The sequence below is a fragment of the Tenebrio molitor genome, chromosome 3, assembly GCF_963966145.1.
Source record: "Tenebrio molitor chromosome 3, icTenMoli1.1, whole genome shotgun sequence".
NCBI lineage: Eukaryota > Metazoa > Arthropoda > Insecta > Coleoptera > Tenebrionidae > Tenebrio > Tenebrio molitor.
In genome coordinates, this window is record NC_091048.1 from 21,912,371 (window position 1) to 21,930,034 (window position 17,664).

The following is a 17,664-nucleotide window of genomic DNA, read 5'->3' on the forward strand; positions in this document are numbered from 1 at the left end:
CCAGTAGTTGTTATGATTTAGAATCTGCTATTGGTAGATCCATGGTAATTACCGTTCAAATAAAGTTACTTGAAGGTGAATAAACCGGCCCTTATTTATGTTTAATCGGCACATAATTGAACATGTTTGGTTTTAGCAAAGGGTGCCCTTAGATATTTGCTTCGAGAATAGGAGTCGTTAGTTATTCTATCTTTAATGTAAAACATCGCAAAGAAAGAAAGATTTTTTGTTCATAAATTTTAGGTTAGCCGTCAACATGCTCTAATTACAACTGTCAATTTACACTTTAAAAAAGCAAAACAATTGACGGTTTCCAACGCCTTCCCAACCCAGGATTTCATTTGAACGCCAGTGATAAAGAGCGATCAAATTAATTTGTAATCGAGTCATCCATGGATTTGAATCCGTATGTCTTTTCGATTGATATGCCCAGATCTAACTTGTGTTTTAAGCTGTGTTTTTTGTTCAAGAAACGACATACGATTTCGGATTCATGAATAACTCGATTACAAATTAATTTGATCGCTCGATACATAATACATAATACCTGCCCAACATCATGTCGATAGTTTGGCATGCAGAAAAGATATTTTGGCAGAAGAATAAATTTATAAATCCAAAAATACATTAGAATACATTTTTCTGTAATATTTTTTATTTGTTCCATTGAAAAAGATATGTCCAATCCGATTGCTGCCAAATTTGAATTTCAACCAATGACATGCACAGAGCGAATATTCATATACCAGTGCGATAATTTTATGAATATTTATTCGCTGTAATTGTAAAAGCACTTGATAGAAGCGAATATTCATGTACTAGTGCAATATTCAATAATTGCACTAGTTTATTAATATTTATTTGCCGTAGTTTGCTTGTCATTGGTTGAAATTCAAATTTGGCAGCAATCTGATTGGATTAAATTTTTTGAAAGAAATAGTCTCCTACATTTCTGTTTTTCTCTCGTCGTATAGTCGCTCTCGTGGGACACCCGTATTATGTTTCAGTTTAGTGAACTGCAAGATGCTGGTATGAATTGTTAAATTCTGCATAAACATAGGGTGACACATGCGTTTCGGAGAATGTTTTGAGCAGATACATTGAGAAAGCGTTAACATTTCCAGGTAAATGTTTTTTTGAAAATTTAGGTTCTGAAATGAGGTTGACAATTGAAAAAATACGTTTTGTTAAAAAGCCAGTTAGCGTGACTCTTGTTTTTGCGCGTTAGAAACATTTTCAGTGAAATAATCACATAATTGATTCATGTAGTGCAGATACTATCAGTGTCGTAAGTATAATTATAAAAAATGTAATTCCAACCGTCCAGTTAGTAGTCGTTTCTGATGGTCACACGAACGAAGTGTCGTAAACGACCCTTAAATTCGGGCGGCAATTCAACCCATATAATTTAATTATCGTTAGAGAAACTATACGTTCGGAGCTGTCCCGCTGTTAAATTCTACTTAAGTAACAGAATAAGAATTGGTGTTTATTTTAAACGAGAACCGTTAGAGCAGGTAAGGATAACCCCTTACAGAACGACTGCTGAACCGTAAATCTGTATCGAATTGGATTGGTGGAATAATTGCAATCAAAATACTATTTCAACGGAATGGGTGACTAGAACTTTGACGTCAACCATGAATGACTGGGACCATTAAACTCCGCAACTATTTAATTTAGTACATTTTCAAGAGTCATTAATTTTTTGCAATGGTACAACTTTACTTATCACGCATCTAACGACTTTTAATTTTTTAGTCGACCAATTTAACGACAAAACTACAAATCGAGGTGTGTTTCGCAACTTGATGAATGTAAAAGTGTAACGAGAACGTGGCCTGATCGTTTCTGCTGACAGTCACAATTTTACCCAAAAATGAGACATCGATGATTCCATCATGGTCTCGTCGGTTCACCTCGTAGATATTTAATGTGCCCATCGGCCAAGGTCCTAGTGGTCGCAACAAACGCCACATTAGTCCGAAATTAGCCCCCGATATGACGAGTGATATCGACTTGGACCCCTAACGTGTACAGTTTTTCCATACGCAAGTGGGATGACCTTGTGGAATTTCTTTGAACTTCGTGATGGCGTTTATTGATTCCTGTGCGGGGGCACGTACGCCACTGGCAGGTCGCCCCGGTCTTTGTCTACCCAAGACGACCTGCTGCCGTCTAGACGGACGGTCGTCCTGCCCCGGCTGCACCAGTGCTCATCTCCGACTTGATTTACTGGAACTCCAGGCCGAACACCTTGGGGAAAAAACGTGTTCGACGCGAGCTTCCCTCCGCCGTGCATGCCAACGACGCTCCGGAACCCGGAGCCGTTCCGGACCGAATAAAAACGGCGCGCTTGTCTTGCCACTCGATAATCAGTTAAAGATAGGTCATCGCATTCTCCGGCCCGCGTGAAAGCAGCACGCATATGTTATTGTGAATATGAAAAGAACTCGGTTCTTTGTGCCGAAGATGAATGTCGGGTTATTTAGAGAGCGCTTTGTGGAACATTCCCTATAGAAGTTTCCCGGACTAAATTTAACTCGGGATTTCGTAGTGTTGCACCCGAATTCGGAAGAGCGGCAGTAATTTTAGACAGACTCTTGTACAAAGCCAAATACTGCCATGTTTGGGAGGAGAGCAAGGTGCGAATTTTTCTGGCAGGTAAAAATAGCTGGGGGCCTTTGACGTTTCTTAGACGAATCGGGTGGGTTTCAACCTTGAAACTGTGGGAACATGCCAGGGGCCTTGTGCCCTTGTAACAAAAAACACACCAACATGCACGTTAGAAAAAGTCGAGTTTGGCAGCTTTTCAACGCACCGCTTGGAGTGGACCTAACCTCTTCCGATTAATTATTCTGATGTATTCCCGTCATGGAGGAAGCAATGTCGCCGATCGCGATACGACGGAAGTCAAGAAGGTCATGATTCGAATAACATGCACCCAAACAAAGGTTGTCTGAAGCTTTTTAACCCGCGTGCATGGGGTGAATCAACTTATCGCCCATCTCTCCGTTTAAACCCACGAGGCTGTCAGACACCACCGACCTGTTCCTAACAAGGACCAAAGTTCTCGGTTCACCCTGGTGGGTACAGTGCTCTATGAATTTTTGGGTGAAAGCGGGCGGATGGACAGGTGTTCCACATAGCCCACCACTCGTCCCTACCTGTACCTCTTTTGTTAACCGTTCAACAACATACACCCAACTAACGACTGAATTCGGACGTTTCGACAAAGCCGCCAGACTCTTCAATTCTTCATCCTCCGCAGTAAAATCCTGAAATCGAAGCATCGACCGGTACTTGACGACCGCTCGTCGGAGATGATTTACGTCGGCTTCGGATTTATTGTGATGCTCGCCGTAAATTAATGACGAATGCGTTTTCCAGTCTAATTTGGTCCATGCGAAAATAGCACCGCAACTATCCTGAGGTCCTGAAGTTCAAAATGCGCGACCGCGGACACAACCTAAGCCAATATTCGTGATTTAAGGAGCGCAAGTGATATATATTTGAACGCTTTGGGCTGTGTACAACGTAAAAAAAGCATTCGCATATTCATTTTATTGTATTTTTAGCATTTCCGAGGTAAGGATGTTGAACTTGGTAAATATCCAAGCCGGCTTTGGACGGGGAGGTTCAAGGCCGATAGTATTTTCTTTGTTCTCCTAATTTCAATTGTCGGAGTAGAACTTCGCTTCCGGTCAGTATCGCGAACACCAGACAGATTTACAAATAATCTAATAACACGTGTCTGAAATGGATCCAAAGCGGCTCTAATTTGGTCAAATCGTCGACCAGTGGTGAACCGGTCGCTGCAGAACCTTTCATTTTATGCCCGCGCTGTAAAATTGAACCTGTTCTCTATACACAAAAATCCTTGCACGGTCTCACTTCAACGGGCAAGTTGGTGTCTACATCCTTTTTTTTTTTGTACCACACAAAAGAATATTTTTCTGAAAAGTAGTTTTTGCCAGGACTGCGACCACCAAAGAAAGGTCTTCGGGTTTTATCGAGAGCAGATGTGGTATAAACATCGCTCGAAAGTGCCACATCCAACCAAAATGAATATCACAACGGCCTTCTCTGTTATCAGAGCAGCATTTAAAAGCTACGAATCATTAAAGTTTTAATAAAATCGAGCTAATTATGCAGATGGACTCCCTGGGTGGCCTAGTCGGTATTTTGTTATAAATAAACGTCCTAATTTGTATCGAACCCGACAAGACAAGGAATTTAAATTTATCTTTAAAATGTGTAACAAAGCTTGTACTAAGATTTCTTATTTTAGATTATCGTTCTTTATTTAGCGCTACTTTTACGTTTTGTAAAGGATTTATTGTTTTCGGACTTCGCTTTTGCGTATCTTGTCTGGCATCTAAACATTGAACAAATATATTTTTGAAGAAAACACAAATAAACAAAACAATACTCAGAAATTCAAAATTAATCAATATTAAAATAGAAGAACGTGAACGATCCATTGGTCTCAAAGTGGAATTCACGTCGTTTCGGTTCGAAGTTTCATCACAAAGTCTAATCTGCAAAGAATTAAACATCCGAAATTTTTCCATTTTGTTCTTTTTGGTTTAGACTTTGCGACCAAACTTCGAACCGAAAATATCAAAATGTACTTTATTCAAGTCACATTTTGTTGTGTGACCGTTGGATTGGTCATAAAATGGAATCACAGCAATAACAAATGCTTATTTTGTTGTTGATTAAAAATTAAATGATGTAATCTTGTTACAGATTTTTTTTATTTGTAATGCAACTAAGATTTCTAATGAAAAAGCACTGTCAAAAATATTTTCTTTTGTTGTCGATCCCTTGCAAATGCTTGTGATGCCATAAAACAAATGTTATTTTTAGAATTTATTATTAAAACAGCAGAATCCTTCGAATTTATACAGGAAACATTTTATGGGATTTTTTCTTTTTAATAATCACCAAAAATAATTTCAACAAAGATTCTTCAAAGCAGACGCACGTATTATTACCTTAATAATTCCTTTTGACGAGTACTTTCTTAATGTAGTATGAACTATTTCTTGAGGTTTTGTTATGAAGTAAAGTTGTAACAGCTCTACTTCACACTTGTGACATATTATTTCATTTTCTTATTATGACAGCTGTTACCATGAAAAGAACTTTCAATCAATTTGACCTGCCCCGTCCCAGGTGTAATGTTGTATAGACCAAAATTTAAAATCATATAACCTATTTATAAGCTCCTTCAACTAATACGAAGTTTAGAGCCTTGTGTCAGTTTAGTGACATTTATGAGAACAAATTATTGTAAGAAACTGAAAAAATGTTGAATTTGATAACTTTTAACAAGCAGTTTTTGAAAAAGTTTATTTCTTGTCAACAAAAATTGCGAATTCAAATAAAGTTTATACGTAGATTCGGCTCGATTAAAGAATTTTAAAAATCTGATACTATTTCCGCGTGTGCTAAATCTACTGCGACAAAAATTCATCCAAAATACGCCTCATAAAAACAAGAACTCGTTTGTTTTTGCCATTCAGTTTTGTTCGAGTTTTCTAAAGGCGTAATACATATTTTCCCAGCATCTGGCGAAACAGGTGCGCTCGAAATCAACAAACATGTCGCATATTTTCTTGAAGATTAGCACGAGGAACGATAACATTTTTGATTTGGCAATTCTGTTGCAGGGCCGTGACGGATCCCCGAGACGGCAGGAGGGTCGCCCTGAAGAAGTTACCGAATGTGTTCCAATCTCTAGTTTCATCGAAAAGAGTCTTTCGAGAACTGAAAATGCTATGCTTTTTCAAACACGAAAACGTAAGTGACAAATCAAATCAGCTTCACTTCTCGGTACCCGCATCGCTTGATTCATTCAGATCGGAGGTAGTGATTTTATCGATTCTGATAGGGCATCATGCAATATTTCTCGGTGTGGAAACGCACAGCAGTATCAACACGTGTCAGGCGGCAGGTTTTTCCTCGCTCGATTCGTTATTTAATAAATGGATAGTGAAAATGTGGAGGGTGCACTTGTACTAATTCCGAGAATGATAATTAAAAGTTCAGCGAACTCGATGCATAAAGCGACTTTGTCCGCCATCGCTATTAGAAGCTGCGCTGTTGATTTTCATTTAGGCTATTTAAGGGTTAATTGTTTACTTTTTTCAGGTTCTTTCCGCCTTAGACATCCTCCAGCCGCCTCACTTAGATTTCTTCCAGGAAATGTATCCTTTTTCACAATTTCGAGCACCACGGTGCACCAGGCGTACTCACGAGTTAACCCTCATCGGAAATGTTAACCTTTGGGGTCGAAATCATCTGAATGCCGAGTTTTTAATTTACAACTTCCGTTAACGTTTAATTGGCTATTAAATGAGTGAATTCAGTGGTTCATTCACTAGCAGCGCTCAAGATACATAATTTAGATACACACGTACCACGGTTTAAATGCTTTATTACATGAACTATTGTGGACAGTGGCGGCGCCACTCTAATTTCATTTCGCAAAAATTCGGACATCGCAAATCGATTCGATTTGTTACGATGTAGAAGACGGACGCGTCAAACACCTGTACATACCACGAGAAACATGTGCAAACCTAGTGAAGCCATTAGCAACATCCGCTGCAACTTAGACATTGCCAGGATTTTTGAAACACGGTTACAGGAAACAGGGATGCCAGATTTCGTCCTGGGAACGACGAACCGAAAAGTGTCCGCTATTATCGTCTGGCACAATGCAACCAGTTCCAAATGTCATTTTTATCTTGTTTTAAGAATTCTTCATTTCTCAGTGTTGTCCCAAACTCGTTTCGTGTGATTGTGTTAAGATAATTAACAACATTGATAGGCCTCGAAAACGTGACCCGTGAGGACAGTTTTCAAATTTTTGCAAGCGGGAAGTGCGTCACACCATCGTCCGATTGCTTTGTCACTTTGCGTCAGTGCAGCCGACAGGAGCATTCGAAGAATGATAATGGCACGGTTTATTATTAATGTTGCAAATTTATTTTCGGCCAGTGTTGTGTTTTCGTTTTTGCCCCTTCCGGTGGATTTCTGCGAATAAATTTAAATGTTCGTTCGGAACAAGCAAACGAACAAAGTTCAAATGACCTATTTCGCTTCGTTATCGGCCAGCTGTGCGGCACCTACGGTATAGGGGGGGTGGAGTACGCTGAGGGTGGGGTAGAACCGTGGAATACTAGAAGGGTGTGACGTCACACAACACGTGTGAAACACTGAATACTGCCGTTGGATATTACAGTCCTTTTACTGCATAAACAATCGTTCGTTAGATTGGATAACTTCTAATGTCGCCCACTTTATAGTGTGTACTTACGGCATTAAAGCTCCGCCAATGGGATCGCCATAATGGCAACCGATACGAAATATGGATGTAACTGTTTTGTAATGAGGAATTCGCGGACACGTGGAATTCAATTTGTTGCAACGTAAATCTTCCAGTGAAAAGTTTTCGGTTTGGTAGGAGGAAGCGCTGCTCACAGAGGAGGGACTGTAGCCATTGTGAAGACCCTTTTTTGCACATCCCATCCCCAAAGCACAGTAAAAGCAGGGCCGATGTCTGCCCCATCAAGCTCATCCTGCAGGAGGGCGAGAACGATCTCTCCCAACGTGTTTCGTGTATTGAGATAAAAATTTCAATTAAAAGCCGAATTTCCATCGATCTCGTGTCTCGAGTCCGAATAAAACTTACTCTCGCAAACAAAGTTATTCTAGTCAAAAGAAAGGGTAAAAATAACGATTTGAGTGTTGTGTTTTCGTTAAAAGGTTGTCGGAACGCCGGTAATTAAAACCTTTTAGAAACGAATCGCAAGTTTCCCTGTTTGGAACAAAGAATAATCGGAAAATTTCAAAGCGTGTGGCACGATAAATATTTCTACTGTCTTTCGTGCGTCCAAAATGAAAAATGTACACAAGAACCTACGACTAATTAAGATTTTTGAAGACTGCTTTCAACGAAAACGCTTCGCTAAGTGACTTGAAAGCAATTAAACGAGTTTAAAATAAAGCGCAAACATCGAAAAGGTGTCCACTTTGTGAGCATTATGGTCAGGTGGCATCACTTTCCGAAAAAACCTCGACCTGGACCCATTAAGCGTATTTATTTTGCCGTAGGAATTTCAAAAAAATACAGTTAAGCTTGCCATTACGAAAACTGGTTAGATAATGATACGGGTGATGCACCTACTTGTACGGCCTTTTCTACTGTTCTGAAATCGAATTTTGTTTTGTATAATGCATCGGTTCCATCCGGTACTGCGGCATTTCACTTTTCGCGGTGTTCTAGTTGTTACAGTTTCCTCTCAACATGCAATATAGCATTATTCTATTATTGCCGACAAAAAAATCGTTAACTTACCTTTGCTGCATCGAAATTAATATGTATTAATATTGCGCAATGCCAACTTGCATTCGTTCTTTCTTCGCGTTCCTCCACTCTTATCGTCGTCCTGAAATGATGCATTTCATATCCACGTATTGTCCGTCTCATTCCGTTGGAATTTCCTTCTTAACGTGTGCCATAATTGCGTTTGATTTTTGTTGTGGCAAAGCCGATGCGGCCAACAGCCACTGAGGAGGCATTGCTCTCTGCATGGTGATTTGTTCCTTCACCTGGAGTAGCAGGTCAGGTGTTTGGGCTCGGGTTTGGATGGTACAAAGGCCCGACGGCCTTGGTAGCTAGCAAGCGGAGATGCCGATGACCAACAACCATCCTGCCCTTTCCTACTACTTCTCAGTTTTACAAGTTTCACGTTCCCACGATGGTGTGCTACTTGGCTGCTACTATACTGTCACCGATTCGGCGATTTCACGGAATCCACGAAATTCTGCTTCACGTGGGGACCCGCTCCGGTTATTTGACAAATTCCACCGCGGACACCCCAACGAGATCTCCTTGAATTTTTTATTCGACATACCGACCACGAAGACGCTTCGTGCGTCCATAAATAAATCGTTAGGATATTTGTTCCGATAGCAAATCTCGTTCCCATTAACGGCCACAGACACATCTCCAACAGTTCCTATAGCGAAACAACTTGATCCCAAGCAACTGATTCATCTTAAAAACATCACAACTGTTCCTGCAGAGTCTCAGCCTTTAAACCGTGCCGTTCAAGAGCAAAAACTTCGTTTTCCGGTAATTGCTGATTGCAAATAAGTACAATTTTTATCTCGTGCCTATCGACAATCAACAAACATTATCGAAAGGGAAAGTCGTGCCAATATTTGAGGTCCTTTCTTAATAGTTTGCAAATATTAGTTTCGTTTGTCTTTGTCAATATGTTCCAGTTTCTTGAAAACGGTGTTAAATCAATACAATATTAGACTTAACTGGCGCAAAACCGGAAAGGTGTAATTGCACTTAAGTTTCTGGATTGTAAAAACAGGAATCAAGTGTTCCGTTATGGAAAATGGAGTTCATAAATCAAACCGCATAACCTTGAGCCCTTTGTTTTCCGCGGACGCATTTGCCTTCACCCTCTATATCTTATCGTTTGCAAAACACCATAAATCAGCTTTGCATAGCTGCATCACTCGTCAAAGATTGGGGAATGCCAATGTCAGTAAAGTAGTTTTCCGTTGATAATTCGGAAAATATTGTGATACTGAACGTTTTCTTGGCCCTGGCACCGTCCACTTTTCTCTATTGACTTTTGTGTTTATCAACATATCACATGGAACGATTCGGATTAAAGTAGTGCGTAAAATCGCAGCTTTCCTAATTTTAACTTTAGACATTTTCCAGGTCCGATCTAATTTTTCGGAACGAAAAATTTAATGTAAACAGTAGCGAATAGGCCAATGTCATTCGTTGACCCACTTCTGGTGTTCTGCCACAATACAGTTATGATAATTTTGAACTTACCTTGGTACTTCACCCCGAAATGAAACAATTTCATTATTAGATTCTCACCCGATATTTTTAATAACGCGACACTGTTAATATGTGGAGAGAAATAAAGTAAAAGCACCATCGACTATTAACTACTTCTGCGGTATTAACGGCGAGTAAGTTTTATTTCAGTATGGAGGGTAATTGTTTTAATAGAATACCATAAATGTTATGGGTGTGGAAGAAGTCGCTTTGACTCACCGGAGGTAGTACCATCTAATAACAGTAACAACTTCCTTATTGCAGAATGTTGTTCGTACAAAAAAAAAAATGCTTTTGACAAGCTTATTAATGTTACACTATTATATTGACGTTAATCATCATGTCAAGAAGATAGATAAAACTTTTTTCTAAGAACAACTAACTTTTTGTGATTTTGTTGCACAGTCATAGATCTTTTAAAATTAAATACCAGAAATTTAATAACATTCCCATTCAGTTTTTCGTGTTTTTCACAGAATGTAATTTGTAATTGAGTAAGAAGAGTACTAAAAAGTAATTTTATCTTGCAATCAGAATACACAGCAGTAAAAAAATATAGTTATAAAAATACACATATATAAAGTGATGTAATGTATAATAAATATCGGGAACAACCTATTGATTAAATTTAGAAATGTCCGTGATCCAATCCTTTTTACGGAGCGTCCTAATTCTCTTTGAGGACGCTACAATTTTAACTTTGTCCTTTTAGAATGAAATTCATAATAGAATTTATCAATTCGCTTAATTAACCAATCAGAAACGTGTCAAAGCTGTATTAAATTTTCAGTATTTTTTAAATTGTATCTAGGGGAGTGCGTTATTACACAGCGCTAAATTAATACGACTACAACTTCACAAAAAGTATATTTCATCAGCTTGTTTGTTATTTTATCTAAATAGCAGTCAATCAAGGAGAATGTAAATGTTAGAAATTTACTCGGAATCATTTTTCACCGCGTAATAACATAGTTATTTCAAGATTAATTTTTAACAAGTATGGATTGCTTCCAGGAGCACCTCCCAATACAACTAAATAGTGGAAGCCTAGTCTGACTCCCAACAAGTTTGTAGTTATCGCTTGAAAATCATGAATTTTGATTATGTCGCGGCAATAATTTAGCTTTGACCAGTTCGTTATTTTCAAAACAAATTTTTATAAATAGAATCGTGGAATTCGGCTCTGCTATTTGTATTAATTAGCGGCCCTGCAAATCAACTCTTAACACAATCGTTCCAATAATGCGTCCATATTATTGGTTTAGATAATTTTTTTGAATTTATTCAGTCGATAAAGATTGCAGATACGGCTAACACAAGTTGATGCCATTTTACTTGTAAAACAAAGCAACAATTTAGTAGGTGTTTGTTAACATCACCGTCTCCATTTTTCTTTCTTCTTTTTTTGCATGCCAAGACACAAACTTGTTTGTTACCTCGAATTGTTTGGAATTCTTCGGTCAAAATTTTTAGGAAACCGCTAACCACCTGTACGGGAACAAAACTTTCTCCGAAAATAAAAATCGCGATTGTTGTACCAGCCAATTGGACGCGTAACGCCTAAGTTGGAGGTGTATCTACCTATGAAATTTCTCATCCGGATGATTAACTTCAATTTAAAATAATGTTTGTGGAGTAATTATTCTCAGGTGCGATCACGGTCACCTGTTGCGTAATTATTCTCGATAAAGCCCATCAGGATTTAAGTGTGTTGGTTGTTCCTTAACTGACATTTTCAGATATGTAATCACGGAATTACTACAGAGTGATTTACATAAAATTATAGTGTCACATCAACCCCTAACTGCGGATCACATCAAAGTTTTTCTATACCAGATACTTAGAGGTGAGTATAGAGATAAGTAGGGAGTTAGGGACGATCAATAAGCTGCATCATTAGCGGATACAATGACCATTACACAGAACTGAATGCTAATACTGATGGAGTTGAGGAGTTGATCAATATCGCTGTTTCATTTTTCAACGCCGAGACAGAACGCCATTATTTTTATTTCCCTTTCGTAAAAACTGAAGGATTTCGGTGTCGTAACAATTTCAATTAAATAATATGGACAGCTTTCACACGAACTTCAGATTACGACCGAAATGACCGAATTATGACGGACACACGACATTAGTGCACCATTATATGATAATGATGATTGTCTGGTTTCAGGTTTAAAATATTTACATTCAGCTAGGATATTACATAGAGACATAAAACCTGGAAATCTTTTAGTAAACAGCAATTGTGTTCTTAAGGTGAGTCCCGGTCGATCGCTTTGAACAACACTGATCCCATGATTTTCCTCCACAGATCTGTGATTTTGGTTTAGCAAGAGTAGAAGAGCCTGACTCGTCTAAACACATGACCCAAGAAGTGGTGACGCAGTATTATAGGGCGCCCGAGATCCTGATGGGTGCTAAACATTATTCGGCAGCGGTGGACGTGTGGTCTGTCGGCTGTATATTTGGGGAGTTGCTGGGCAGGAGGATATTATTCCAAGCCCAAAACCCCGTACAACAATTAGAATTAATAACGGAATTATTAGGAACGCCGTCACTGGACGATATGAAATATGCGTGTGAAGGCGCCAAGACGCATATGTTGAGGAGGGCGCCCAAACCACCTTCGTTCTCGGCGTTTTACACGTTGAGTTCGCAAGCGACACACGAAGTGGTTCATTTGCTTTGTCAAATGCTTGTTTTTGATCCGGTAAGTGAGAAGTGGGTGCTGGAAAATGGGGTGAAAGTTGGACCCGCGATATGAATGCGTAAGTGAAGTTGCATTCCTTGCCGCGAAAACTGATCATGTAAAATTTCATATTATGATCGTTTTGATTCGGTAACATTTTTGAAGCAGAATATTTTAAATTTTTTATCTGCCAGTTTTTATCAATTTATTTATCAATTGTCGCTGTAACAACCATAATTTGTTTTAATATTTCATTTCTATTTTTTATTTATTGTCGGAACTTGAAACGATCGGAGTAATTATGATTTTCAAGGAATCTTGAATGACTCATATTTTATTCTTTAGTCATCGATATGAAGTGTGGAAACATCTCTGCTGGAAAAACAAAATGAAGTTAACAAAATTTGTTAGGACGAACTTGAAAATATTTGTTAGTTGAATATTTTTTTACATTTTCCCTCTGTAATTCTAGTGGTGTGTATGTATAAAACGGAATAAAATTTATTTGAAATTTAACGATCGTAACAAACGCGTAGGTACGTAAATATTATCTGATTTACAAATTCAGAGATTTCAGTGAATCATTTCAGCTAAAAATATTCCTTTTAGAAGTTTTTCACATGAAAGGTGTATATTTATGTAAACAGAATAATGTGAAAAAATGCAAATTATTACATAAAGAAAAGCAAGCAGTTCCATTATAAAAAAATATAAAACTATACTTTAGTTGTTCTGTCTATAAAGAGAATGCTAGTTATTCCACAAATATGAAGAAACTATTTTAATACCACCTAGTTTATAATTTACAGAAATCAAAGAAAGGAGACAAAATTCGAGATTTTAATTGCACAAAAAGACAAATATCGGCTGTTCATTTAAATTTATCCTCACAGTAGGCGTTGAAGAGTTGATTTTGAACGCACCAACACCAAGGATTACAGATCACGGATCAACTGTTTAAATCTAACCTCACTTTTTACGTTGTTTGTGTTTTTACTCTGTAGACTGACGAATGGTGCGTTCACAATCGACTTTGAGGATAAATTTAAATGAACACCCGATATAAAACATGTGGTACCAGTCATTTAAAGAAACATTGAGTATTTACCAAAAACCAAAAAATTGAAATAGTAATGGAAAGGATCAAAATATATTTTTCTTAATTCATAACCAAAGATTTAACGCGATGGTAGTTCGGATTTGACCAGTAACGATCTAATGAGAATAATATCGGGTGTTCATTTAAATTTCCGGTCAAAGTTGGCGTTGAAGAGTCGATTGCGAACGCACCACTCGTGTAAAAACGTAAGATTTAAATAGCTGATCCGTGATCCGTAGTGCGTTCACAATCGACCCTTCAACGCCAACTTTGATCGGAAATTTAAATGAACATCCGATAGTTATTCCAGAAATATGACGAAACAATTTGATTAATTAGTTTGATTCACAATAAACAAAAAAAAAAAATCCAAAATTTAATTGCATCAAGTTTACACAATACAGAAAAATTTATAAAATAATATGTTTAAGAAACATGGGTTATTTTACAAAAAAAAAATAGAAATGTAAAAAAAACAATGGGCCGTATGATTTCCCTTTCATTAAAGTTAAAGAACGTCGTTAAATTGTTTTGTCTCTGTCTAACATAGTGCTTGGCATATACTCTCACATTGTCTAATCAATTATTTAGCTAATGAAAGCCTTAACGAATGGGAAATCATACGGGCCAATATTTTTTAACAAATTCATAACATTTTTTTTTATATTTAATGATTGAAAATAATGAATTGAGCAGTAACCAAAAAGAAAAATGATGATTCTAAAAATAAGACATGTTAAGATAAGCGATTATTTGAAGAACTTGAATTTTTTGTTTTTCGTTTTAAATAGGGTCAACTTAATTGGCAATATTTTAACATAACTGAGTGGTAGTGAAAATTTTTAATCAGATTGTTTTATACATTTTAGGACTTAACAACTTGCTGTAATTTAAAAACTGTCATTCTGGTTTTGAACAAATTTTTAAAAAATATTTTATATTTAAAAAAATTATGTTTATTTTTTCTTAAACTAATACATACCTATTACAAAAGATCAGGAAACAGAAACCTTGAGATACAAAAATGTTTGTTGCTCTAGAAAGACGTTTGGAATTTATCATTCGCTAAAAGTTAATGGGAATGTATTTTGTAATGTTTTGATGTGTAGATAGTTTATTTAAATTTAATTAATCCGGTTATTGTGTAGTCACTCAAGGTTAATTCACTTTATTGTAGCATCTGTACATAGTGAGACATCAGAATTTATTACCTGCAGGAATGGCCGAAAAAGCTAAGGAACATTTTCGGAATAAATTTCCGTTTCCTTGCTTGTTCATCGATTTCATATTTTATGATTATTTATGTCGGGAAAATAGAGATAAGTCAGATAGTTTCCGAAATGTGCACATCAGTTTACGATAGTGGTAAATGAGGGAGATAAATCCCTCCATTTTGACACAAAAATGAAATCAAAACCAGAATCAGTCCGTGGTAACCGAGTGTAATGCAAATAGTAATAAACCCTTCATAACATCATAATGGTAGCTTTGATTCATATCACTCTCATAATAACTGAACAACTAAATTATCAGATTATGATAGTTCTGGTTTGCTGGAAATCGAATGTAAAAGTGTAATCGCCGCCCGAATTAGGCGACCTCAATTTTTCCGCTACTAGTTTATTTTTCCCATGTTCTGCCATCAAGGACTCGAACGAGAAGGTATCTAATCATCGAAATAGGATGCCGGACTTGACCATTAAAATTGCGAAAGCCGTAACACCCATAATTGCTCGTAACACAGTCCGTAGTGCCGTCTCCGTTACGCGTTTCATTAAAAGTGAATTTTTACGTTTCAGGATAAACGTATATCCGTAGTCGACGCCTTAGCCCACCCTTATTTGGACGAGGGCCGACTCAGGTACCACTCGTGCATGTGCAAATGTTGTTACACGACGGCGAGCGGTATGAGGCAATACACATCCGAATTTGAAACGACCGCCCCCCAAGGCTTCGACGACCACTGGGAAAAGAAACTGACGTCTGTACAACATGTGAAAGGTGTTTATAACAATGCGGACGTACTGGTGATTACTATATTCTTTCTGTTTGTGTTGCAGAGGAGATGCATAAGTTTATAGCTGAACAACTAAACACAAGTAGAGTTCCTCTTTGCATAAACCCCCAATCTGCGGCGTTCAAGAGTTTCGCCAGGTAAGACGGCCGCCGACGCCGCAGACCAGCGCAGCGCCATTGCATAGGTGACCGCTCACTTACCTCTTGGTGTACGTTGCATAAGCACTTTATCATACATGCACATTAACATTTTTGTTTGTCTTTGGTTTATGTTTGTGTTGATTTTTGGGAAGTTTACTCCTTGTCATATGCTCGCCAAACAAGAAACAGTCATGAGAAAGAACATGGTCACGGCGTCGTGGACACACCCCAGAAGCTCTTTTGGTTGTTTACATCTTCTGCTGGCAAGCACTATGGGTTGCGTGTACCTGACAAACCCAAACCTTAAAAGAATTTATTTGTGTCTTGTTAAAACAGAAATTACTAATTTCTCCTTTATTAAACCGCCATTATTTTTTAAATCTAACAAGAGGAACCACTCAACTTCACCATTCATGCCCAGATGAAAAATTGCAAATGTACAGCCTTTTGTCCCAAAACTGCCTCCACATAGAAAACAGGCATGTGCCGACAGCAAGAGACTCCAAGATGACTAAAATAAATTTTCCTGTAGCTCACATAACCGAGTCATAAGTCATTAAAAACGTAATCAATTAGTAATATGTCCCCTAAAGTCGTCAGAATTTAGATCGAATAGAACGACAATGTACGTCAGAGTTGACAGTACGGAATCAAAATTTTTGACCTTCATTTCAAGGCGATGCAAATTGTCCCAACTGTTGCGTTTTGGGCAGTTTTTGCAACAGAGCTTTATTATGTGTATAGAAAAGCCATCCTACTAACAGCTTGACAGCTTTATAGTAGCCATTTTCCGTTGGTGCTTGCTGTAATGAGATAGATTTAAAACACTGGTTGGTATTGAGTTGTTAAAACTGTTCCAACTTTCTTTCTGAGTAGTTCAGTAGTCTTTTTACAATTGACGTAACGAATAAAACATCATGACATTTTCTGGCGGTTCTGTTTGGTGTGTACATTTTTGCATTGTTTTCGGAATCAAATACCATTCTTTCGTTTTCTTGATTTGGCCGTCATTGTTATTTTATTGTGTGAGAAAATAACGTGCACCAAAAGGTTTCAGTGTTATTTTTTATTACTTCTTAATCATATTGTTACAATAACATTTATAATCAAGATACTTATTACACAAATGATTTCCATGCTGGCGCGTGCGTTTTCAACAATTTTTTTATTATTTTTTTACAGTAGTTAGAACCTACTTTCTCTCCTGTTTTGCTCAGTAGAAATTGACCTGCCCCTCGATTTTATTTGAAACGACCTCATAATGTTACCGAAACTTCTTCTTTCTCCACTAACGGTGCACTCGAGGAGGGACATTTCGACCTTTGGAATTACGAGATTTGGGAGTCTCTCTGCAGCCACGATGATCTTTACGTCTTGCTGCAGTCGAGACTCATACTAAATCTCGAATGGTGTAGAAACAGAGATAATATTGTGAGATCAGGTTTAGTAATTCTTTAAATATATGCATGGAAGTCAATGATTTCGGTTGATCACTAACTGCACCCTCATTCAACCCGTATCCATCGCTTTTGTTTTAACGAGCCCAAGTAAGATGATGGTTGTTGTACAGGAAAGAAAAAGTCTGTGAACCTTTCAAGAAGACCCTAGAAATTCTGTTATCACCTGTCATCTTTCTCTGTGCTGCGTGACTACATTTTTGTTTAGGTTAGTGATTTTAGTTATCATTTTATCCTGCTTCTATCAGATTATTTTGAATTTTGAGTACAACGTGGCCCATGTTTCGGATGCACTCAGTGTTTAGTTTGCATGGTCATTATTAAAGCGTAATGAGTACAGCCGGGCCCTCGTTAAGTCAAAGATAGG

General features: G+C 37.7%; 1 protein-coding gene across 6 annotated transcripts in view; it reads left to right on the forward strand.

The window, feature by feature from the left end:
- Positions 1-17,664, forward strand: part of nmo (serine/threonine-protein kinase nemo) — a 38,633-nt gene that overhangs the window by 19,049 nt on the left and 1,920 nt on the right. Inside the window, exons 2-9 of one of the 6 annotated variants that reach the window (XR_011157637.1) lie at positions 5,679-5,808; positions 6,160-6,215; positions 11,629-11,735; positions 12,066-12,151; positions 12,207-12,605; positions 15,483-15,684; positions 15,744-15,884; positions 17,023-17,281. Coding sequence is in view for 4 of the 6 variants with exons in the window: in XM_069041796.1 (XP_068897897.1) it covers positions 5,679-5,808; positions 6,160-6,215; positions 11,629-11,735; positions 12,066-12,151; positions 12,207-12,605; positions 15,483-15,684; positions 15,744-15,837; positions 17,411-17,489 (1,153 nt within the window). In the remaining 2 variants the exon portion in view is untranslated. Of the gene's footprint in view, positions 1-5,678; positions 5,809-6,159; positions 6,216-11,628; positions 11,736-12,065; positions 12,152-12,206; positions 12,606-15,482; positions 15,685-15,743; positions 15,909-17,022; positions 17,282-17,410; positions 17,506-17,664 lie in introns of those variants that run through there. The other 5 variants (XM_069041796.1, XM_069041799.1, XR_011157636.1 and 2 more) reach the window with 5 other exon arrangements.